The sequence below is a fragment of the Sturnus vulgaris genome, chromosome 21, assembly GCF_052056855.1.
Source record: "Sturnus vulgaris isolate bStuVul1 chromosome 21, bStuVul1.hap1, whole genome shotgun sequence".
Taxonomy (NCBI): domain Eukaryota; kingdom Metazoa; phylum Chordata; class Aves; order Passeriformes; family Sturnidae; genus Sturnus; species Sturnus vulgaris.
This window is the reverse complement of record NC_142263.1, coordinates 2,791,070-2,813,940: the sequence shown is the minus strand read 5'-3', so window position 1 is coordinate 2,813,940 and position 22,871 is coordinate 2,791,070. Positions and strand designations below refer to the sequence as shown.

Here is a 22,871-nt window from a genome sequence, read left to right as displayed (position 1 = left end):
GAGGGCGATGGGGACCGGAGCTGCCGGCGATGCTCGCTGCGCTGTCACACCCCCAGCTCGGTCCGTGGCAGCTCCTCCCGCTCGCCGGGGCTCAGAGCCGTGCGGGCCGGACCCTGTGGAGCGATGGGGACCGGAGCTGCTCGCCGTGCCCGCTGTGCTGTCACACCCCGTGGCCGTGTCCGCGCCCTCCGGGGCGGGGCCGCTCATGCGCGGGGCCGGGGCCGGAGCTCCGCCGCTTCCGGCCGGGAGCGGGGCCGGGAGCGGAGCCGGGCGATGCCGCTGCCCGGGGCCGGGCCGCCCGGGGCCATGGGCACGGCCGTGGGGCCCATGAGCCTGCGGGAGCTGCTGCTGGCGGCCGAGGCGGGCGGCGCGGCGGGCGGAGAGGAGGAGGTGTGCGTGGTGGGCATCTTCGGTAAAACCGCGCTGCAGCTCTGCTCCGAGAAGGAGGCCCTGGTGAGCACCGTGTGCGACCGGCAGGTGTTCCCGCTCTTCCCGGAGGAGGATCCCGAGCTGGCGGACGGCGCCGCGGGGCAGGATGGAGACCCGGCCACGAAGGATTACAACCAGCTGCAGGCGTACTACAGCCAGGAGAGCCGCGTGCTGTACCTGGTGCTCACCTCCATCTGCGACACGCCGCAGCTGCTGCGAGCCTGCGGGGACCTGGCGGCGGCCGAGAACAGGGAGGCCGGGCCCGGCCACCCCTCCGGAGGCCCGGCCCCGCTGCCCCACGCCGAGGCGCACGAGTTCTGGAAGCACCAGGAGAAGCTGCACTGCCTCAGCCTCCTCTACCTCTTCTCCGTGTGCCACATCCTGCTGCTGGTGCATCCCACCTGCTCCTTCGACATCACCTACGACCGCGTGTTCAGGGCTCTGGATGGGCTGCGGCAGAAGGTGCTGCCCTCCCTGAAAGCTGCCATCAAGGACTGCCCGGTGGGCAAGGAGTGGAAACTCAACTGCAGGCCGTGCCCTCCACGCCTCCTCTTCCTCTTCCAGCTCAACGGGGCTCTGAAGGTGGATCCGCTGCCAAGCAGGGGTCAGGACCCTTGTGGTCACTTGGAAAAGCCACCCCCCAAGAAGCATTCCCCCAAGAGGAGGCTGCAGCACGCTCTGGAGGATCAGATCTACCGCATCTTCCGCAAGAGCCGGGTGCTGACAAACCAGAGCATCAACTGCCTGTTCACCGTGCCCGCCAACCAGGCCTTCGTGTACATCGTGGCTGGCGGGCCCCAGGACGGAGACGATCCCGTGGCCATGCTTCTCGACCAGCTCAGGAGCAACTGCACCATGAGGGAGCCTGACTCGCTGCTGGCTCCCACCCTGTCGGGACCCAGGAGGTACCAGATGATGAGGCACGGCCGGCAGCAGCTCTCCTTCCACGCAGAGAGCAGCAGCTCCAGCTCCAGCTCCTCTGGGCAGCTCGTGGACTGCACCCTCAAGGAGTTCTTGTGGCAGCACGTGGAGCTGGTGCTCAGCAAGAAGGGCTTTGAAGACAGCGTGGGGAGGAACCCACAGCCCTCTCACTTCGAGCTCCCAACCTACCAGAAGTGGGTGGCTGCAGCTCTGAAACTCTACGAAGTGACCATCGAAGGCAAAGACGATGACCCGACCTGTGGCGAGCTGAGCTCAAAAATCATGAGCAGCATCAAAGTTTTGGAAGGCTACTTAGACATAGACACCAAGTTCTCCGAAAACCGTTGCCAGAAGGCTCTGCCCATGGCCCACAGCGCCTACCAGTCCAACCTGCCCCACAATTACACCATGACAGTGCACAAGAACCAGCTGGCCCAGGCCCTGCGTGTGTACAGCCAGCATGCCCGGGGCCCAGCCTTCCACAAATACGCCATGCAGCTCAACGAGGACTGCTACAAGTTCTGGAGCAACGGGCACCAGCTCTGCGAGGAGAGGAGCTTGACCGACCAGCACTGCGTGCACAAGTTCCATCTGCTCCCCAAAGCAGGTAAAGATGCTCACTTGTGCTTTGGTTTCATGGTTTGGTTTTGTATCTGCTTTAAAATGTCTTAGGCTCAAAGCACCGACTCTGAAATGTTGTGCAAGATGAAAGTTTTCAGCTTTCAGCTTAAAGTGTTGTGTTCAAGGACTGGATGTGGCACTCGGTGCTCTGCTCTAATTGACAAGGTGGTGACCAGGCAAAGGTTGGATGATCTCAGAGGTCTTTTCCACCCCAGATGATTCTGTGATCGTCTCTGCAGTGGGATCATAGCAGAGCTGCTGTGCAGGTTTTCTTCAGGTTGAGTAATGTTTAGAAGCCAGTCCATTGTTAGTAGTAACTGATTTTTGTTACTCTGATTTTCTGATTTTAGTAGTAACTCTGATTCTGTCTTACTAATTAAAAACAATTACACTGGAGTCCTTCTAACAAGAGGCATGTAGTTCTCTAAAAACCATAAGCATCCCCCCTTTATTTTAAATAACCTAATTGATCAGCGAGTCAGAACTGACTTCTGCACATTTATTGCAGGCAGAAGAACTTTGAGCCTTCAGGAAGGGGTTGTAAAAACAAATAGGATTGGTTTAGTGGTATAGCCTCCCCTGGAACTTTGTTATTATTAAAAGTGGGAAAGGGAGGAGTTGCTTGACAAACTGGTGGCAAATCATTTTGTATATATGTATAGCAGGGAGGGAGTAGTGGATGAAGGGAATAAAGAAAGTTTTGAATGGTGAGCAGCTTGCCCAAGGTTTGATTGATTTTGCTTTTAGGGGAAAAGCCAGAAGCAGACAGAAATCCTCCAATTCTGTACCACAACAGCCGGGCTCGTTCCACTGGTGCCTGTAACTGTGGAAGGAAGCAAGCTCCTCGGGAGGACCCCTTTGATATCAAAGCAGCTAATTATGACTTTTACCAGGTAACTGTTAGGTCTGTTGGTGCTTCAAGCAGTGCTTTTTCTGTTTCATCTGTATTCTGAAGTGACCAGAAGTTTCCTCTTAACCTTACCAACTTTGTGCTTGGGGGAGACATTTCAGGGAGCAGAAATGGGCTGACCAGGATGGGCAGTTCCAATCTTTATCAGTGTGCACACACACAGGAGCACCTGTTTATGCACCTGCTTACACTTTTGAATGTGTTGTTCACATGTGAACGTATCAATTTTGTTCATGTGAATTTTAAATAATCAGGTCTGTGGGCCATGTTCCCATCACTGCTTTGGTTCTCACATGGTGCAAATCTCTTGAATCTTAATTATAGCTGCTGAATGTTGTGGCTGTGAGCTCCCTCATCTCGGGGTGGATACTAAACCACATTTTCTTTCTCACAGTTGCTGGAAGAGAAATGCTGTGGAAAACTGGAGCACATCAACTTCCCCATATTTCAGCCAAGCACACCTGACCCGGCGCCTGCTCGGGACGAGTCATCACCCGCCCCTCCGGAAGGCGAGATCGAGAAACTCAAAGAGAAAGAACCTCAGACTCAGGGAGAGAGCACAGGCCTGAGCTTAGCCCTGAGCCTGGGCCAGTCCACAGGCAGCCTGGGCACTTACCCACCCGATGCCCAGGGTGGAGGGGACAATGCAGAAAGCCACGGGCAGAGCGGGGACTCCAAGAGCGAGAAGAGGCCGAGCCTGGTGGATCGCCAGGCATCCACCGTGGAATATCTCCCCGGGATGCTCCATTCCAATTGCCCCAAAGGCCTTCTGCCCAAATTCTCCAGTTGGTCACTGGTCAAGCTGGGACCTGCTAAGGCTTATAACTTCCACACAGGCTTAGATCAACAGGGCTTTATCCCGGGAACAAACTATTTAATGCCTTGGGACATTGTCATCAGGACGAGGACTGAGGAGGAAGGAGACTTAGACACCAATTCGTGGCCTGCACCCAACAAGGCCGTTCCTGGGAAAAGGAGCGCGGTGGTGATGGGAAGAGGCCGGCGGAGGGACGACATCGCTCGAGCCTTCGTGGGCTTTGAATACGAAGATGCACGTGGGAGGAGGTTCATGTGCTCAGGGCCTGACAAGGTGATGAAGGTGATGGGAGGGGGCCCGAAGGAATCCGCCCTGAAAGCCCTCAATTCCGACATGCCCCTCTACATCCTGTCCTCGACGCAGGGCCGGGGCCTCAAGCCCCACTACGCGCAGTTCATGAGGCTCTTCGTGGTGGTTCCTGATGCTCCTCTGCAGATCACCTTAACGCCTCAGGTAGGACGGGCAGGAGGGGATCTGGGAACAGCAGAGACAGGGGTGGTTGTGGAAACGTGAATTAACAGAGGTGGCAGCAAAAGGGTGTCAAGAAGCTCCAACTCAAAGCAACTTCAGCCAAGATAGTCCTTTCCAAAAGTATCTGTTATGTAAGCACTTGGGGTTTCTTAAACTTCAACGTGCCAAATTTATACTTTATATACAAAGTAAGTTTACAAAAATATTTTGTCAAGGATGAGCTGTTGGCATTCCCTGCTGTAATAACGGCCTTTATAAAAAAGAGCAATGACTCTTTAAGAATGACTTTGTCATTTTAAATGCCATGGAGAAAAGCAGTGATTCATTGCTCAATTATTATTAGTTACCACTTGAATTTAGGAGGCGAAAAAATGTTGGTTTTCTTAATTGGAGAATTCTTCACCATTTCTTCCAATACACATTTGAAAAAAAATCCATTTGCATTTTATTACTTTTTAAGGTAGTAGTGATGGTCGATTACCTACTCAAGTTTTCTTTTGGCTTTTAGGTTCAGCCAGGACCACCACCCTGTCCTATATTTTACCCTGAGAAGCAGGAAATCACCCTTCCCTCTGATGGACTCTGGGTGCTGAGGTTTCCCTACGCCTACGTGACAGAACGGGGGCCCTGCTTCCCTCCCAAAGAAAGCCAACAGTTAATGAGCTACAAAGTTCTCCGAGGAATACTGAAAGCAGTTACACAATAAGAATGGTTCTGGGTGGATCTCTTTTAGTTGAAGGAGGCTGTCTTCCATCCATTTCTCGGGTTTTGGTTACCCAAAAGTTGTCACTGCAATTGTGTGAAGCCCCCTCCCCTCTGTACTTCACTGGAATGCGGAAATCTTTATTTCAGATTGGAAATAAAGTTGATATCAAAGCAAGAAAATGGATCTGAGACATGTAAATTTTCCATTTATTAAGTTTTTATATGTAAAAAATAAAAGCTGGTTTTCATAAAGTGCTGATCCTGTATTACTAGATGTTTTGATGACAGTGCTTTTCCCATCTTGTCTATTTACATACCTATTTAGGAATATTCAAAGAGCCTGAAATGAAGAGTTTACTTTGTCCTATTGAGGCAACGATGAGCAAAATATTTTCTTTTTCTGAACAAGCTATTTGTATGTAAATGATGCTTTTAATGTGATGGTGGGAGAAAACATTTTGTCTTGAAAAAAAAAAAAATACTGCAGTTCTGATGTATATTAAGAGCAAAGCCAGAAACTTTACTCACCTGTGTCAAGTGACTCTCAGTGCTAAAAAGTCATCCACAGTAAATAAATTTTTAACTGAGGTAAGATGTATTAGTAAGAGCGGCTGTATGATGAGACCTAATTTAATTTCTAGAATATTTGTTTCTAATTAGCATGCACACATAATTTAATTTGCCAGTTTGCTATAGTACAGTAATTACACTGCATGACTGGAGCTGAGACCTGGTTTCTGCTCAGAATACGACATCTCTGAGGGGCTGGGTGAGGAAAACACGTCCCTTTATTTGAAATATAGCATTAAGGGTTGGATTAGATGGTCTTTAAAGATCCTTTCCAAGCATTCCACGATTCTGTTATCTCTCAGGGGCTGGGTGTGGGAAATGTGTCCCTCCTATTCAGAATATGACATTGCTGAGGGGCTGGATGAAGAAAACCCGTCCCTGCGTTTGGAATATAATATCTGTGAGGAGCTGGGTGTGGAAAATGCATTCCCCGTTTGGAATACGGCATTAGGGGCTGGATTAGATGATCTCTAAAGATCCAACCCAAGCGTTCCGTGATTTTATGACCTCTGAGGGGCTGCGTGGGGAAAACACATCCCTTCCTTGGGAATACGACATCTCTGAGGGACTGGGTGTGGGAAGCATCCTTTTACCTGTGAGGAGGGAGCCGGCACAGCCAGGTGGAAAATAAAAGCGTTTAAATGAGATTACCCCACAACATTTGCCAGGTGCTTTTTGACGGTGGCAGCCCCGCCCACGAGGCGGGCGCTGGGCGGGGGTGTGGAAAACACATCCCTCCACCTGCAAGCAGAGAGCCGGGACGGTACGGTGAGGAATTAAAGCGTGTAATTAGGAATTATCCCCGTAGCCATCGTGAAGTAGCGGGCGCTGCGGGCAGCCCCTCACGGCCGAGGCGGGAAGGGAAGACGGCAAGGGAAGGGCGCGGGGCCGCCGCGCCTGCGCACTGCGCTCCTCCCGGCTCCGGGGCGGCTGCGCGGGCGCAGAGGCGCCGCTCCCTCGGAGCTCCGCCGCTACCTCGGAGCTCCGCGTCCCGCAGCGGCTCCGCCTCACCGCGAGCCGGCTGCGGGCTGGGACAGCGGCACGGACAGCGGCAGGACGGGCCGGGACAGCCGGTGACAGCCGCAGGATGTCGGCCACGCTCTACGTGCTCTCCACGCTGGGTGGATACGTCCTCACCTCCGCTCTCCTCCTCAAGTGCCCGGGGCTGCTCCACCGGCCCAAACGGCAGCGCTTTCGCTGCCGGCACATCTCGCACCGCGGCGGTGAGTGTGAGGGGGCGCGGGGATGGAGGGGAGGGGATGCGGAGCCTTTCTGCTCTCCGCCTCTCCTGAGGGACGCTCCCCGCCCGGCGCTCAGGGCTGCGGGGCTCCCTCACGGCCCCGGGGCGCTGCTCGGTGTCCCCGGGCACGGGAGGGTCGTGAGGGGCTGCGCGGTGTCCGTGCCTTGCACGGGGCTGCCTTTAAACCTTCCTCCCCCAGCCTAATTTTAGGTGCCACCTGCTGACCAGTGCCTCGCTTCAGCGCGGAATTAATCTCCGAAGTCCAGCCGCTCCAGCAGAAATCTGCTTTTTTTTTTCTACATGAGGCGTGATGTTTTCCGTCTCAAACGCGTCTACTGGTTTGGTTTTTTTTCCCTTCTCACGATTCTGTATCCTGGTATTTCTCTCCCCAACCAGAGGGGCGTCTGGCTGTTGCTTAGATCAGGTACAAGAGATCAATTTTGTTGCCTCTGACCTCCTGTTTGCTTCGCTCTCTGCTTTCAGGAGAAACAGAATTTGCTGTGACTCTGTTCTTGCTCCCCTCGGTGTTGCAGGCAGACAGTGAATGGCTCAGTGCCCTGCTAAAACCCTCTGACATTTGGAAGTCAGGCGTCTTGATTCTGTCTAAAATAGGCTTTTAAGTTTCTCCTACCTATTCCAAAGCATTGAGAGGGGGACAATGCAGCAACTTGTGCCTTCCTGTTCTGTAGAGATCAGTTCTGTGCTTTTCCCCGCTGCTCCACCTGATTTTTGAAAACAGTCAGTTTGCTAGTAAATATTTTTCGATATTCTCTGTGAGAGATGTCTAGTGCTGAGTTTTAACAGTTTTCAATGTCATACTTAGTGCCAGTTTATGCAGGGGATGGTCACAGTTTTAGCCAGTGGTCCTTAACAAGTGCTGCTGCCTTTAATTATTAAAATACAAAAACTGGAGCTGATCTCTTAAAAGATTTTTATCCCTGACACTTCTTTAATTTAGTTTATTTGACAGTTTATAGCTTTAAGCATAGCATAAAATATAGCTTTTGGTGTGGAATATCTATATTGTCTGTTTCCTCCAGCAAAAGAAAAGGTTCTTAATTTTAAAGGTTTCCTGGATTATTTTTTTATATATACATAAGCTGTTAAAAACTTGCAGACGACTTTGTTGGAACTTGGTTTGATCCCCTTAATCTTCTGTTCTCACGCCTGTGCAAGGACCTTAATTAAGATACACAGCTCTAAGCCTCGAATGCAAGTGCTTGGGCCAGTTACTCTAAGCTCCATCGGAACAGCAGGAAAACCTCGCTTAGGGCAGGATTATTCCTCAGGCATTCAAAGTCCAGGGTCTGAGAATTGTTCCTGTGAAATTCTGCTGAGGCAGGAGGACAGCTCTGAATTTCGCAGCAGCTTTTTGCTCATCTGAGGTTGAAGATCGCTCCTGCTTTACTCTCCTTGGTGTTTACCCTGTGACAAATTCCTGTGGGACTTGAGTTCTCAGGCTTTAGTCATGCTGGAGCTTTAGCCTCAGTGTCAGGTTTCCTATTGCATTACTCCAATTAACTTGGGAGATCAAGGTAACACTTAACTTGTTTGGCTTTTTTCTTCTCTGAGATGAAACCTCGTACGAAGTTTTTAAAGCCTGGCTTAGCTTGCTTTCTCGTTCAAGAATTTTCTCCCTTAGTTTTGTAAAATCATCCCTGAATTATTTCTTTACTTCTGCATCATTTTAAAATTGGTAATTTCTGAGAGCAATTGTTGAGTCTTGATATTCTGGGTTGGAGTCCTGTGTTGATGCCAGCAGCCCTGGATTGCAGGGTCTCTGAGAGAGGGGTAGCATGATAATTTTTATTCAGATTGGAAGGGGCCTCTGGAGATCTCATCTGACCAGAGCAGGCTAACCAGGACCAGGTCCAGGGATGGAATCTCTACAGCCTCTCCAGGAAGCTTGTTCCAAGGTTTGATTACTCTTGCAACAAAAAAGGGGGGTTTCCTTATATATATAAACTGAATTTCCTGCATTTAAACTTGTTCCCATTCTTCTTGTCCTTCCTCTGGGCACCACCAAGAAGAGTTTGGCTGAAACTTCTTTATTCCCTCTCATCTGGTATTTACACGTGTAGGATCCTCCCCAACCTCTGTTCTCCAATTCCAAACAATCCCAGCCTCTCATTGCACACAAAAATCTCTCATCCCTTAATTTTCACAGCCCTTCCTTGGACTTACTCTGGTAGATCCATGTCAGGTTTGTACTTTGGAGCCAGAACTGGACGTGGTGCTCCACGTGTGGTTTCACCAGTGCTGAGCAGAGAGAAACAATCACCTCCCTTGACCTGCTGGCCCCAAAGTCTTCTGAGGATCACGTCTGTGCTGCAGGGCTTGGTGTTGGCTCCCTCTTGGCCACGGTGGTGTTTGCAGGGTGGCACTGTGCCCTCGTGGTGTCTGGATGTGCCACTTTGGCTGGGGAAGGTCAATTCCTCCTAGGGAATGCAGCAGCACATGAGCCTGTGAAGCTGGAGATGTGTTTGAGGAAGTGTCAGGAGCCCTTTGGTCAGCTCAGCCTTCTCACTTTTCAGGAGAGAAAATGACTTGGATCAAATAACTTGTGTAGTTCCCTTTTCTGCGTGTGGTTGCTGATTCAGAATTCCTCTTTCAGCTGGTTTCTCAACTTTGTTCCTCATTCCCCCCAAAATGCTACAAGTCGGGCATTTGACTCTCCACCCCTGACATGTCACCATCCCTGGCCCTTGACCACCTCCCTGCCATGTGATTTGTTAGATCAGCCACTTAAAAGTTTATTTTTTGGAACTTTGTGCCCAGGAATGTTAGGGTACTCTTGCTTTGTTCACAAACTGAAGACTTGACTTGGGTGTTTTTGCCTTTCTCTCACTGTCCAGGATGTTTGGGCTGGATTGTCACAGCTGATTAGTTATCTGAAACCCTCAATTATTATTGCAGTTAATTTGTAACTCGTCAGCCAGGCCCTGTGCAGAGCCTTCCCATTTATTAGGCAATCACCAGATGGGTACCATGAGGTTCTTGTGCTCTTCTTTATCCCTTGGTTCACTTTTACCACTCAGCCAATTCCCAGTTCTGCAATCAAATCCCATCAAATATTGCTGAATGTCTGATCACAGAAGCTCCTGTGGACTCACCATATTGTTTTATATTAAATTTTTGTCATTGTGGTTCTTAGTTAAGTCTTCCATTTTGTAAACCTCCCCGAGAACAATTTTTAATTGGTGGTTATGCATTGCTTTAATTAAGTAACTGAACACAGGTTAAGGTAAGTATGTCCTGGTGAGGTCTTGTTAATAGGCAAAGCCTTAATTGGAGCTGTTATAATTGCTGTTTACCAAGTCTGTCATTCATTACTGTCAAAGAGCAGTTAAAATTTACATGGACATCTTCATCAGCACGTGTATCTACCTGAGGTTGTTTTGTTTTTCAGTCTATAATATTGCCTGTGTTCTGAGATGGGGAGAAGGCACAACCTTTTCCACCTAATCAGGCTGATTTTCAAACATTTTTATGCAGAGAATTCTGGCTTAGGAGTTGCAGAGTTGAGTCCTGCCTGAGAGAAAATTAAATTTGCTTGTCCTTTCATTTCTTAACTGAAATTGATGTTTCATTCCTTGTGTGTGAGACCTCCCTTCTCCATCAGCACAAACCTTTATTGACAGATCTGTGCTCTTTGGGGAATATCCTTGCACTGAAAAAAAAGAGGTTGTCACCTGGGTTATGCATTTAGGGAGTGTCAGCTTTAGAATGTCTTGGGTGCTTTAATTCATAGCTTTTTGTTACCTTTTTTTTTTCTCTTTTACACTTCCCACCACCTCTCAAATAGATTTTTTTGCATGTACTGTCCCTGTGCATGTGGGGCTTATTCTCCTAGGCAAATACCTCTGGTAAAATAAACACTTTGGTTTGAATATTCAAAGTGTTACACAGATCCAAGAAAAATTCTTTTTTAAAATCATTTTACCTGGAGAAAGTTGTGTCTCTGGTAGGTTGGTGGCAATAAAAATTTCTCAAAATGTGTATATTTTTAAACCTGTTATTTTTTTATTTATATTTTCATTGGGATGGAGGGGGGGGAAAAGGATTTTGTTTAAGTTGTATTTTTATTATTTCTGTAGGTGCTGGAGAGAACCTGGAGAACACAATGACAGCCTTTCACCAGTGAGTACAAAAGGATGAGAATCCCTAAATGAGGTGTTCTCAGTGCCTTTAGTGAGTGAAGCAATGAGGGAGGTGGGACTTGAGCAGTTCTTTGGGGTGTCCTAATTCTGAAAGTCAGCTCTGCTCTGGATGATTCCTGAGGACTGCCAAACATCCACTCCACTTTCACCAGGAGGATTTGGGATACCACAAATGATGGTCTGTGCACAGGAACAAATGGAAACAAACCCTGAGGCCCGAGCCAGTTAAACAACAAACAATACTGTGCTTAATGGTGATTCCTTCTATTAATTAATTTATTATTATAAAATGCTGCTGTTGATGCTTTTTTCCCTGCAGTCACACAATGTGTGAAAGCCTCTTACCCAGGGCTTTAAAATGGGGCTGGGACCAGAAAGCCTTTTAAGCCTCCAGCATGTAAGTAGTGAATTTTAACGAGGTTCTCAAAGGCATTTGAAGAAGCAGCATATCTAAAACTCCAGCTGCTGCTGAGAAGGGACCACATTATGGGGGCTCCTCTTTTGTTTTGTTTGGGGGGTTTTTCTAATTTGCTTTGTGCTGAGGAGCCTCATCAGTTTGCTGTTTCCCTGCAGCCTGAGGGGTGCCAGCTTTCCCAACCAAATAAAAGAAAGTACTGCACTATTTTCTATCTCCATGGAAGCTCAGCATAGTTTTGTGTGGCTTTTTGTTGTTTTTTTTTTTCCTCCTGCTGGCCTGCCTTTTTTCAAGTCTGCTAACAGACTTTTTGAAAGTGCTTCCTTCTTGTTTTATTTAACCATTTCTTAATTTTCATTTCATATTCATTCTGTACATGAAGGGTTCTTGCAGTGGAAGTTACTCCATAATCTATTTTTATTTTATTCCCAGAAATAAGCAGTAGTACTTACAGTAAGGACTGTGCTGGGGGTAATAAATTTTGTCATTATGTTTTTCTGACTCTCTTCTGCCCATTTTAATTATTTTACAGCTGTGGTGGAACAAATGCATTGAGGTCCAGTTTTTGAACCCACCACAGCTGCCAATAGCAAATTTCATCTGAGTAAAGAGAGCCAGGAAAACTTCTGCAGGAAGCAGAGCCATTACTCCCTGTGAAAAGTGGAAATTCTTCTGGCTCCTTTTGGGAAGGGGTAAAGGCTTTGTCTGTCCCATTTGCTCATTCCCATCTTCACAAATAAAATAGCAAAAGCAATGGGGTGGAAAATCAGTGATCTGGTTGGTGTAAAATGGTCAGGATTGGCTCAAACAGCTGATAAGAGCTGATCAATTTATAATCCAGCAGATTCTGTGTGAAGAAAACCGGGTGTGTCTGCAGGAGCTGTTCCTGCAGGTTTGCACAAGCAGCAATATTTGACTGTTGCTGTAGTTGAATCCAGGAGAGAATATCTGTATGGGAGGAAAAGGCCTTTATTGGCAATTTCAGTTTCTGTACTGCTTAATTTATAAATATTCTGGAAGGAAATTACAAGCTTTTTGTACCAAAGACAATATTTTTTGTTTTATTTTATTAGGTAAAATGCATAATAAATGGAGGGGCTATAATCTTGTTCTACCATATTTAAATGCTTCTGTGGTGGTTTTAGATTATAAAATAACAGATTTTAAGCAAGAGCACTCTCACCCTAATTTACAAATGTGAACCTGCCTCACAGCTTGAGTTGTGGAGCAGTTGGATCTGAAGCTGCAGTGATGTTCTGAATCTGGAGCCTTCTCTGGAGCAGTGTGAATTTGACAGAACAAACTGATTTCCAGCTGGGAAAGCTCAGCACTTGAGGAAGCTTATTTAGCAGTGAGCTGCTTGTAAGGGCCTGGCAAAGTCTCAAATTTGTTAACAAGGAAAGTTGTTGTTCTCTCCTTTCCATGCAGCACCAGCCCTGAGTTTCTTAAGCAAGAAATATTGCTAATAAAAATCTGCTGGTGAAATGATAAAACATGGGAACATCTACACATTTGGCAAATCTCCTGCAGCACATTTGGAGTTGCTTTCCCTCAGGAGGAAAAAAATCACCCAGTACAGCCTGTGATTCTTCCATATGTAACAGGATTTTGTTCCTCTCCTAATTCTTAATTAGCAGCACTGGCAAACAGTTCACAAATTGGCTTTAATTTGATAACCCTCCTTGATCATTATCCCAGCTGGACCAGAAATTGTGTTCAACACTTTGGGGAGTATGTTCTGATTTTTTTTTTTTCTTTTTCTTTTTTTTTTTTTTTTCTTTTTTTTTTCTTTTTTTTTTTTTTTTGTTGATTACTTCATTTGTGGATGTTCATGGGCTGTGTTTAGCAGCCAATAAAGCCCATGAGGAAAAGGCTGTTGCTGAATTTACACAGCTTTGGGTCTCAGGTAGGCACAACTTACAGGTGGTGTAGGTTTGCTCAGAGGTGGATAAAAAAGTTTTAAGGAAAGCGTTCAGACTTTGATCTGTCTGCTGGAATGACACCTCTTTTCTAGTTAAATGAGCAATTCACTCCTCATTGCAGTGATGCTTTTTTTTTTCCTTCTGGTGTGAGGTTCTTGTACTTATTTTTCATCAATATCCTTATTTTCTGCTTTCCTTACTCCTCCTATGAACCCAACTACTATGGAATGGATTTGGGATTGGATTAGAGCTTTTCAGAGCAGTGGGTTGGGACAGGAATAGTTATTTTGCTTTGAAAAATAGGACTGGATGTTTAGTAGTTTTATTTCCTTTTTAATTCAAATTAAATTATTCATTAAAAGAATAGTTTAAGGTTGTTTTGCTACCCAATAAAACAGCCAAAAGCCTGAAAGTCCCACTACTAATTTCCTGATCCATCCCTTCCTGATTAATGTAAAAAACAACAAAAAAAACCCAAACAACTTTCACACCCCTCTCATTTGTTATTTCTAACCACAAATTCAATTTCATTTTTCAAAACCTCACTTCCTCCAGTGGGCATTTGTGTTGCTGCTCATAAACACCCCACTCCAAATCCTGAACCAATCCTTTAGGAGCAGGTTTCTCAGTCCTGGGGTGGCAAGCTGCAATCCACAGGTGAGCTTCCCAATTCCTCTGGGAGACAGAGGCCAAAAATTCCCATTTCTGCTCCAAGAGATGTTGTTTATTCTTGCAGCAGGACTGTGAGGATTCCTTGCAGCCTTAAAGCATCCAAAGTGGGATTAGTTTGTGGAATGTGTTGGGTTTGGAGCTGCACAAAGCACTGGAGTGGTTCAGAGCAGCTTTTCTTTGCAGTGCAGTGAATTTGGGGACAGACATGTTGGAGCTGGATTGTCACCTGACAAAAGATGAGCAAGTGGTTGTGTCTCACGATGAGAACCTGAAGAGATCAACAGGAGTTGATGTCAACATATCTGACCTCAAATACTCGGTGAGTTGAGGAGAAAATGACCTGGGGGGGTGTTGAAAAATGCATTTGTGGGGTGGGCAGGGGGCTCTGTGTGTGCCTGGTGCCCAAAACCGAAGGGGAGGATTCATCTCAATAAAAAACCCAAACAGAACAAAACCACCCCTAAACTAAAGCACCCTCAGTGAACTCCCTGTGCAGTCAGATCACACGTGGCACATTCCAGAGGGTGATTTACTCCTCCACTGTCAGGTTGGGTGAATGGCTCTGGGATGTGTTGTCACACTCATGGCAGAGTGACAAAAGTTCTTCCTGGTGTGACCAGTTTTTTAATGGGAAAACTGGGAGATGAATTTTCCTTGCCTCAACAATGGAATTTTCAAGCATCTGGGAATGTTTTGCCTTATTCAACTACAGGTGGCACAAAACTGAGAATACTAAATAGTTCAATTAATACTGAAAGTGGTGCTACTAAATCAGATATTGGATGAGAAGATAAGTAGCTCATGAATTATGATTTCTTCGGTCTTTTTGGAGGAGGGTCATGATTATATCCCTGCATTTGAATTTATGTTCCATTCCTCTTTATTTTTAAGGAGCTTCCACCTTATCTCTGCAAATTGGATGTCACCTTTCAGAAAGGTGAGCTGTTTGTCTCTTGCTGTTTCAGTTTTCCATTTTGTAACGTGGCAGTTTCCTGCTTTGGCAAAGAAAGTGGAAAAGTGCATTTGCTTTTTTCAATATCATGATAAAAGAAGTTTCAAAAGAAAAATCTAATCCTGGCTGTAGAAACCAGTACAGTAGTTACTGTAGGCATGGCTTGGAGTTCAGAAGGAAATTTTGTTCTCATTTGGTGTGTGGTAACTGAGCCTGTGTTTGCTATTTCAGGATTTTAACATTGCCTGCACTCCTACTGTTGCTAAATAATGAGTGAATTTCATAAAGTTAAAACCTGAATGTGCAACATGCTCAGGGCATTTTCATTATGGAAATGAGTTTGTCATAGTTAATTACAGCTGAATGAAGTCACATTTTGTTTAAAAACGTGATTATCTTTGGAACTTTATACTTTCAGCGAGTGCTCTGACATTTCTGCTTTTATCTGTGCTTTGTTCAAAGTGGCCACAGCAGTGACAAGTTTCTTGTTTCCCCAGAAGGTCAGTGTGAAGGGACAGACAATCGTATCCCACTCCTGAAAGAAGTGTTTGAGGCATTTCCAGAAACTCCTGTCAACATTGACATCAAAATGAACAACAACGTGTTGATCAGAAAGGTACATGAGAATCTGCTGAGCTGGGAGTGAAGGCAGGGGAATGATGCTGATATTCCAGAAGGTTTTTGGAGTTTGTGGCAGTCTGTGATACCAAGATCTGTGTTCTTGGACTGCTTCACCCTTCACATGTCGGGTCCTGCTCCCTGTGTGAGGTCATACAGGAGACAGAGAAGGGATCTTGTGCAAGATGTTCTGTGAAAGCTCTTTAGGACTCTTCATCTGCATGAGAAACTGCTGGAAACATGTTTGGTTTGGACCACATGGGAAGGGTTTTCTTAGAGGCTGTTGCTGTCTCTAAGATATTTTTGTCTAGATGTCTTCAACACAGAGGGAAATCTTTCCAGCAAATACTATTTTGTCATTTATCTTTCTTGAATTCTTTAGGGTTTTTTTTTTGTAGGTATAATCTGTTGTCCTGAATTCAAAGCATCACCACCACCTTATGATGGGAAAGAGTAAAGAACTCTTTCCTGCAATGATTCCCCAAGCTAGCAGAGTTTCAGTTAAATGATGCTGCACTTCATTTCCAGTGAGTCCATGTGAAGTTGTGTTTTCTGTGCCTGCAGGTCTCAGAGCTGGTGACTGAATACAAGAGGGAGCACCTGACTGTGTGGGGGAATGTCAATTATGAGATTGTGAGCAAATGTTTCAAGGAGGTAAGGCTGAGTCCAGCTAAGCTTTGGTACTGTGTGCTGACAAAACCTACAGAAAAGCATCCTGTAAATCAAGATTTAACCAGGCTTCTACTCATGGTGAGAAATTCTAGGCTCAGATTGTGTTCTGCTTGCTGTACTGCTAAAATAAGACAAGCACAGTTAACACCCCTCTACCCTGCCATAAAATACTTGAGGAATTAAGCTTAGTCATGTTTTATTCTTGTTTTATGAAATTTAGGGCATTGCAATTTTATGCCAGGAGTTTTTAGAGCCCGTTTTGCACATCATTCATGTGATAAAAAGCAATTTTTCCAAGGATTGCTGATAGTCTGTTTCTTTGCATAGAAATAATGGATGTGGCCACTAGTGGACACAGTTGTATCAGCATAAAGCTGCTGTTTCACAGCCATAATTCTCCTCCTTTCTGTGCTGAGGAATTTTACAATTTAGAATTACATTAAAATTGTGCTTAGTCCAAGGGAGTTAGGCACCTGAGTGAAATCCATCTCGTTGATAGTTCAGTCCAGTTGATTATTTCAATTTATCTCTGCACCCCATTTCCTAGCTGAACAGCTGTTAGACTTATTTATATTAGGCAGCTTAATCTTAGATGTGATTGCTGAACTTTAGACATGCATTGATGAGTAAATTTAATTACAGCAGAGTCAAAATCTACCAAGATAACTGAGAATCTCTTTCCTGGTTCCTGCAGAACTCTGACATTGCCACCATCTTCTGTGCCCAGCGTGTCCTCCTGCTCCTTGGCCTGTTCTACACTGGTCTGCTGCCATTTGTTCCCTTCAAGGAGGAATTCTTTGAGATCCCCATGCCTTCCATCATCCTCAAGTGAGTTACAGCCCAGCAGTGGGTGCTGCACCAAGGTAAAGCAGGTGAACCCTGATGCTTTCCTCTGCACTGCTTTTTTTTTTTTTTTTTTTTTTTTTGGGCTGAGGTTGCTTTTCTGTTGGTTTAGACACTTTAGGATATTCCTGGGAGAATTCTGTGCACAGTAATACACAACAGTTCTGTACTTACAACTAATTCTTGCTCTTTTCTCCTCTTTTCTCAAGAACAAATCTGTCTGATAGGGCCAAGAGACAAATCAGCTGTAGGGTAGAAATGAGATTGCACAATCTTTCTCATTCTTCACTCAAAATGCTGCAGAATTCTCATCTCTGCTGCTTTTCTTAAATGTAGCTCATTTCTCTTGTATAACCCAATTCTAAGTCGCTGTCTTGAGCAGTGAAATTACTGCTCTAATTTGAGCAAGATGAATTCTTTATGTTCCTTTTGCAGGAACATCTCAACTAAGATTTTAATCTGTGCTCTGGTAATTTTTGGTTTCCTCTTCCTCAACAGGCTGAAAGAACCAGAGAAGATGTCAAAGAGCCAGAAATTTATTATCTGGCTGGCTGACACGTAAGATTTTCGTCTGATTAAATTTTTATTTATATTTTGCCTTTATATTAACACTTGACTCAAGCAACTAAGATTAGTTATTGCTATATCTATGCATTACATATCTTCAGTTTCTCCCAGCTTTTTGTCAGTGCAGGATAAATCAGATTCAAATCTTCTGTAGGTGTGCTTTATGCTTTTATTTTCCATACACTGAAGCTTTCTAAGGTGCAGGAACAGTGGGAATTACTCCAACTGTGTCTGTTAAGCTTCTGTCCTTAAGTATGCTTAGCTAATTAACATTCAATTAAATGCAGAATGCAGATTGTATGGATGTGACTGTTTCATAATTTGTCAGAGGAGAGACACTGTTTGCTTTACAAGGAACATTTTGCATTTTAAGAATATCTGTGCTTCAGAGGGGATTTAGTCACAGGTTTTCAGTGACTGCAGTGTCTCCTGGCTCTGGCATTTGTTAGTTTAATTTCTCCAGTGGCCAGGACATTTTCATGTGTTTTGGTGAAAGCAGAGTGGTTGGTTCATCAGACATGGTATAAGGTACCTGCAGGGTGAAGGATTTCTCTGCTGGATTTTATCTTCAGCAGAGTTGATACTTGAATTGCTTGAAGCTTTCTAGAATTGAATTTCTTTTGTGGAAAACCACACACTGTATGGGAACTTCACTGCAGGTCATCAACAGACACTGAAAATTCCAGATATACTTGAAGTTGTTAATTAATCTCCTCTCCTTTCCCAGGCTGCTGATGAGGAAGGCACTGTTTGACCACCTGACAGCTCGAGGCATCCAGGTACAGTGGGGCAAAGCTCAAGTGAGAATTGAAACCAGACAGACACAGCCTTGAAGGAGGTTCCTGTTCCCCCCAGCAAGTTCTTGTTTCTGGGACCATGAGTTGCTGTTCAGTTCCTGAGCAAAAGCTGCTGCTGTTTTATTTGCAGTGCTCTGGTTGCAAAGGAAGATTTGTACACTTGGAAAAGAAAAAGAGTTTTTCATTTAAATCTCTTGAAGTTTAGCTGCTTTTTTCCACACTTCAAACTTAAGGCTGTAAACTCTGCAAAACTGGTTATCTGATGTGGGGCTTTCCCAAAATAATACTGACTTTTAGAAGGATCTGAAGTCTCAGGGAGTGGAATTGGAGTCACCATTAAAAAATTTAATTCACTTTTTAAAAGGTGAGGGGGGAAAGTCCAGCATTACAGTCTAATCATTTCTCATTGTAAATATGCAGCAACCTCTTTCTCAGATCAAACAACTTAGGTCAAAAGTCACCTTTAAAATAAAAAAAAAAAGGAGTATTTGCTGTAATAACTTGGTTGTTGTCCCATTTCATAGGTGTACATTTGGGTACTGAATGAAGAACAAGAATACAAGAGAGCATTTGATCTTGGAGCTACTGGAGTGATGACAGACTATCCAACAAAACTGAAGGAGTTCTTACATAATTACCCAGCATAAAGGAAGAAAACTGAGAAAGTCCTTCCAGAACAGATTGTGAGCCAAGGATTTTCCTCATTAAAAAAATAATTGGGGGCAGCATGCACAGATCATTTTTGTTGGAAAGATGTACCTGATGATCTGTTACCTTGTTGTCAAGTCACTACCTAATGTAAAGGTTGTCTATTTATTTTAAAACTTTAATGACATAGTTTACATTTGTAAATAGCTCATTTAGCAACAGCACACTTCACAAATGGTGATGATTAGGAAGAGAATTTCCTGATAAGGTACCTGTAGATAATAAGCATTATCTTAACCTGTCACAAGTGTTCCTAAGCAGCTGTCAAGACATGTCAGTTATTCCAGTTATATTCTAGTGAGCAGAAACTGAAGAATTTCTGAAAGTGTAGCCTGTGTGTTTGCATTTCTTGTGTTGCTTTTAGATTTCAAGTAACTTCTAGAGCAAAAAAAAAAAGAAAAAATGAAGAAAAACAGGCACAGGAGGAATAGCCAAGCAGACTCTGTGGCTGGCCAGGTGGTGAAGTGTTCTCAGTGAACGTGGTCACTTTGTAGCCAAAATTAACTCAGTATAGATTTATTCCATTATTCTCACTGACAAGAATGTTGAACTTGAGTTGGAACTGGATTTAGACCCTCTCTGAGGTGATGGCAACACTGTGACTTGGTCCAGGTGTAAACACAGGATTTAAATCAGAGTCTGGGTTTTACAGAGTTCCACTGCAGGGTCCAGGTTTGCCCCTGGCTCTGGCCTGCCTGTCATGGCAGGAGCTGCATTTCCAGGATGGAAAATGGTACTTACTACAAATTACAGTCACTTTGAAATAGCCTTTTCACAATGTCCTAAAAGTCTTTTGCACATTTGTGGTTCTTGATGAACAGGAAGTTGTTTTTTAGGGTGAGGGACCAAAGAACACTTAAATTTGGTCAGGAGTTTCAGAGACAAATGAAAATGTTCTTGCTAAATGAATTCACCCACAGCAGATTTTTATGTGTATTTATAAAGGGAGGAAGTGTCAATCTACAAAGTGTGTAGACTTCAGTCTTTTCTCTCCACAGAAATACATTCACTATCCATCAAGTTTATGTGCATGGACATAGAAATAAGTGGCAAAAGCCAGGAAAGGCCAGGTGTGATGGGATGGAGGCAGGAAGGTATTTCTGGAAGCTTCCCATGCTGTTGTGTCCTTGTGAGCAGGAGTTACCCACGTGTCAGACAGGTTGGAGCCTGCAGTGCCCACGTGCCCTGGTGTGCTCATGTCATGGCTGGGGGCTCAGGGGTTTGATATCTGGGCTTTAATTACTCCCAATGTATAGAGCTCAGTCACTGAACCATCAGATGTTCTCTCTGAACAAGACTTTGGGTCCAGCAGTGTCTGTTTCTTGATGGAACTTGGAGTGAAAAACGTAGATTTTAATAATAAACAACTAGCCAGATCTCTTTACTGCAAAGAGCACCCACTGTGCTAAAAACTGATTTTTAAAATAATTTTTTTCCCCTTGGTAGCTCGGATTTGGGAGGATTCTTGTTGCACCCTCCCTGGCTGCTGTGCCATATTTATAATTGTGGAGCATCTTTGCTGTTCCACTGCCTGTCAGGAGAATGCCAAATCCATCTGCATGGAGAGGATTTGTTTCTGCACCACAGTTCCTTTCTGAGGGACATGTCTGGGTGAAATGGAAAAAAACTGCTGCATTTAGGATTCAAGTGAACATGTGCTGATGGGGGCAGATGAGTTAATGTTGTCCTTTTGAATATCTGCCTGCTGAAGATGACTGCAGATTGAATTTCCTCCTAATTTAATCAGCCTTGTTGCTTATTGAATGGAAGAGAGGAAAATGTAACTTCCTAACTGTTCATGGAGGGGGGGGGAAAGGATGGAATTATTTATTAGGTACTAAGCTTTCTGTTTCCCTTTCAGACCAGTTCTGTCTGGTCACATAAGTGCTAAATAAGTCACAGCTTTGCCTTTTAGAAAAAAAAATACTCTGCTTTTTAGAAGCCACAGAATAGTTATAGAAGATGTTCTAGATGCAGTTCAGTAAATTATAAAAAATTCCACCTTTCTGTCCTAATCTGGGTTTATTATCAGTTTGTAGATCCAGATAGTTTTTATGCACCATGGGTTTTTTAAACTCAATTTTATTGCTGTTGAATTTCTAACACCTGCACCAATATTAAGATGCAAATGTAATTCTGATTTTTAGGGAATACTTTCAAAAACATATTGAAACTTTTTTTGTTTAGGTTAGGAAGAGCTAAGTTTTAAAATACCAGTTTTGATCTCTGACTTACTTTGTCTCAAGTTTCCCTCAACACTCAATAAACAATTTGCCATTATTCTACAGTGAATGATAAAACACAGGTACTGAAATGACAGTGTTTTATATTTCATCTTAATATTTTTATTCTCTCTCTAGTAGTAGAGATGGAAATTTCTGCCTTCTAAAATTCTCTACACGTTTTTCAACCACATTTTTGTCAGACCACCAGTGCTCTTAGATCTGATGGAGCTTTCTGACTGTGCTGTTTATACATTGACCTCTCTTGGATAAATCTGCTGCTCAATATCTGAAATTTGACTGGGAGGGAAAGGGTCCAGTGCTGGCAAAGCTGCTGGATTTATTCATTCACCTTTAGCACAAGACTCAGGTTTGATCTCATGAGCCAGAAATTATTCCATGGACAAATCCCAGCACCAGTGCACAGGGCTCAGGCCATGATAACTGTTTGTAACAAAATGCCATGGAATTGGGGTAACTCTAAAACATTTGTTGGATCCAATCCTTGTTTGGAATATTCCAGAACTCGCTGTGTGATATTTTATTTTATTTTTTTTTTTTAAACCACTTGTACAGAAAAGCTTTTGTTGAGAACTTGCACAACTGACCAGGAGGATGTTCATTCAGTTAATCTCTCTCTCTCTCTCTCTCTCTCTCTCTCTCTCTCTCTCTCTCTCTCTGAGGAGGGATTCTTATCAGGTACTTTTAACTCTAAATATTGTTTTAACACGATGTTCTCAACCCTGTTGCAAACTGTTTTATGTATGAAGGATGATTGCATGTACTTCATGCACTTTTTAATTTGCAGAAAGTCTCGTGGACCTCTCTAGCTCCAAAGCTATGCAGTGAATTTTCTTTTTATGTGAAGAAAGATTTGATGCTTTTGAAATGTGGCACACTAAAACATCTTTGCTCATAAAAAGACCTAAAACTGAACACTTGTTAGGTGTGACTTCTTTCCCTAAAAACCTAATTTCTGGGAGGGATTTGGTGTTTACAGTATCGTTGGTTTGAGTTTGTTTTCACAGGAATTCCACCTGCAGCAACTTTCTGTCCTTTCTGATGATCAGCAGGATAACATTTCCTCCAGTCCTAGAGGAAAAACTTCCAGCTTTCCTACTGGGTTGCCATTAAATTACATTAAATATTAGGTTTTAAGGTCAAGTGTAATTTTAAAGCCTTGAGGGTTCATATTTAGGTAAGAGAGGTGAAGTGGGGGTTTCTATGTTACAATATTTAATAACTTTTAAAGGCTTTTTCCAGCACGAGGAGAGGATTCTCCAGATGCCTCTGGATGCTTTTTGATTTCTTAAAAAACACATCCTAAATGTTCGGTAAACCAGAACAGGGAACTGGGGGGGCATTACAGAGTTTTTTTAACATGGGAATTATTTATGTGTGATCACATCAGGTGCTGTCACCATAAATAAATGTGCACTTCAAACAGAATATTCAGAAAAACTTCACAATTTATTTATCCAAAGCAAGAAAGCTGGAGGTGCTGATGATTTTAAAGAATTTTCAGGATATATATATATTTTTTTTTTTTTTTTAATTGATTTACCACCGAAATTCCCCGTGTCCTTGGAGAAGGGATGAATTTTGGTAGGAAATAAATCTCAGCTGCCACGGGAGGCCG

General features: G+C 44.3%; 2 protein-coding genes across 4 annotated transcripts; both read left to right on the top strand.

The window, feature by feature from the left end:
* Positions 1–258: 258 nt before the first annotated feature.
* SMG8 (SMG8 nonsense mediated mRNA decay factor) lies at positions 259–5,126 on the top strand. The gene is made up of 4 exons (XM_014876416.2): positions 259–1,957; positions 2,719–2,864; positions 3,276–4,151; positions 4,678–5,126. The coding sequence occupies exons 1-4, from the start codon at positions 274–276 to the stop codon at positions 4,873–4,875; spliced, it is 2,904 nt and encodes a 967-aa protein (XP_014731902.1). The 5' UTR covers positions 259–273; the 3' UTR covers positions 4,876–5,126.
* Positions 5,127–6,353: 1,227 nt separating this feature from the next.
* GDPD1 (glycerophosphodiester phosphodiesterase domain containing 1) lies at positions 6,354–22,168 on the top strand. Of its 3 annotated transcripts, none has more exons than XM_014876654.2 (10): positions 6,354–6,667; positions 10,782–10,824; positions 14,037–14,172; positions 14,745–14,790; positions 15,306–15,421; positions 15,988–16,077; positions 16,790–16,923; positions 17,437–17,496; positions 18,233–18,284; positions 18,827–22,168. In XM_014876654.2, exons 1-10 carry the CDS (start codon positions 6,532–6,534, stop codon positions 18,947–18,949), a joined length of 936 nt encoding a protein of 311 aa, XP_014732140.1. In that variant the 5' UTR covers positions 6,354–6,531; the 3' UTR covers positions 18,950–22,168. The 3 variants fall into 3 exon arrangements, with proteins under 3 accessions (XP_014732140.1, XP_014732139.1, XP_088033138.1); XM_014876653.2 differs by having other exon boundaries at positions 15,303–15,421; XM_088177012.1 differs by lacking the exon at positions 6,354–6,667 and adding an exon at positions 6,970–7,108 and having other exon boundaries at positions 15,303–15,421.
* Positions 22,169–22,871: the final 703 nt, after the last annotated feature.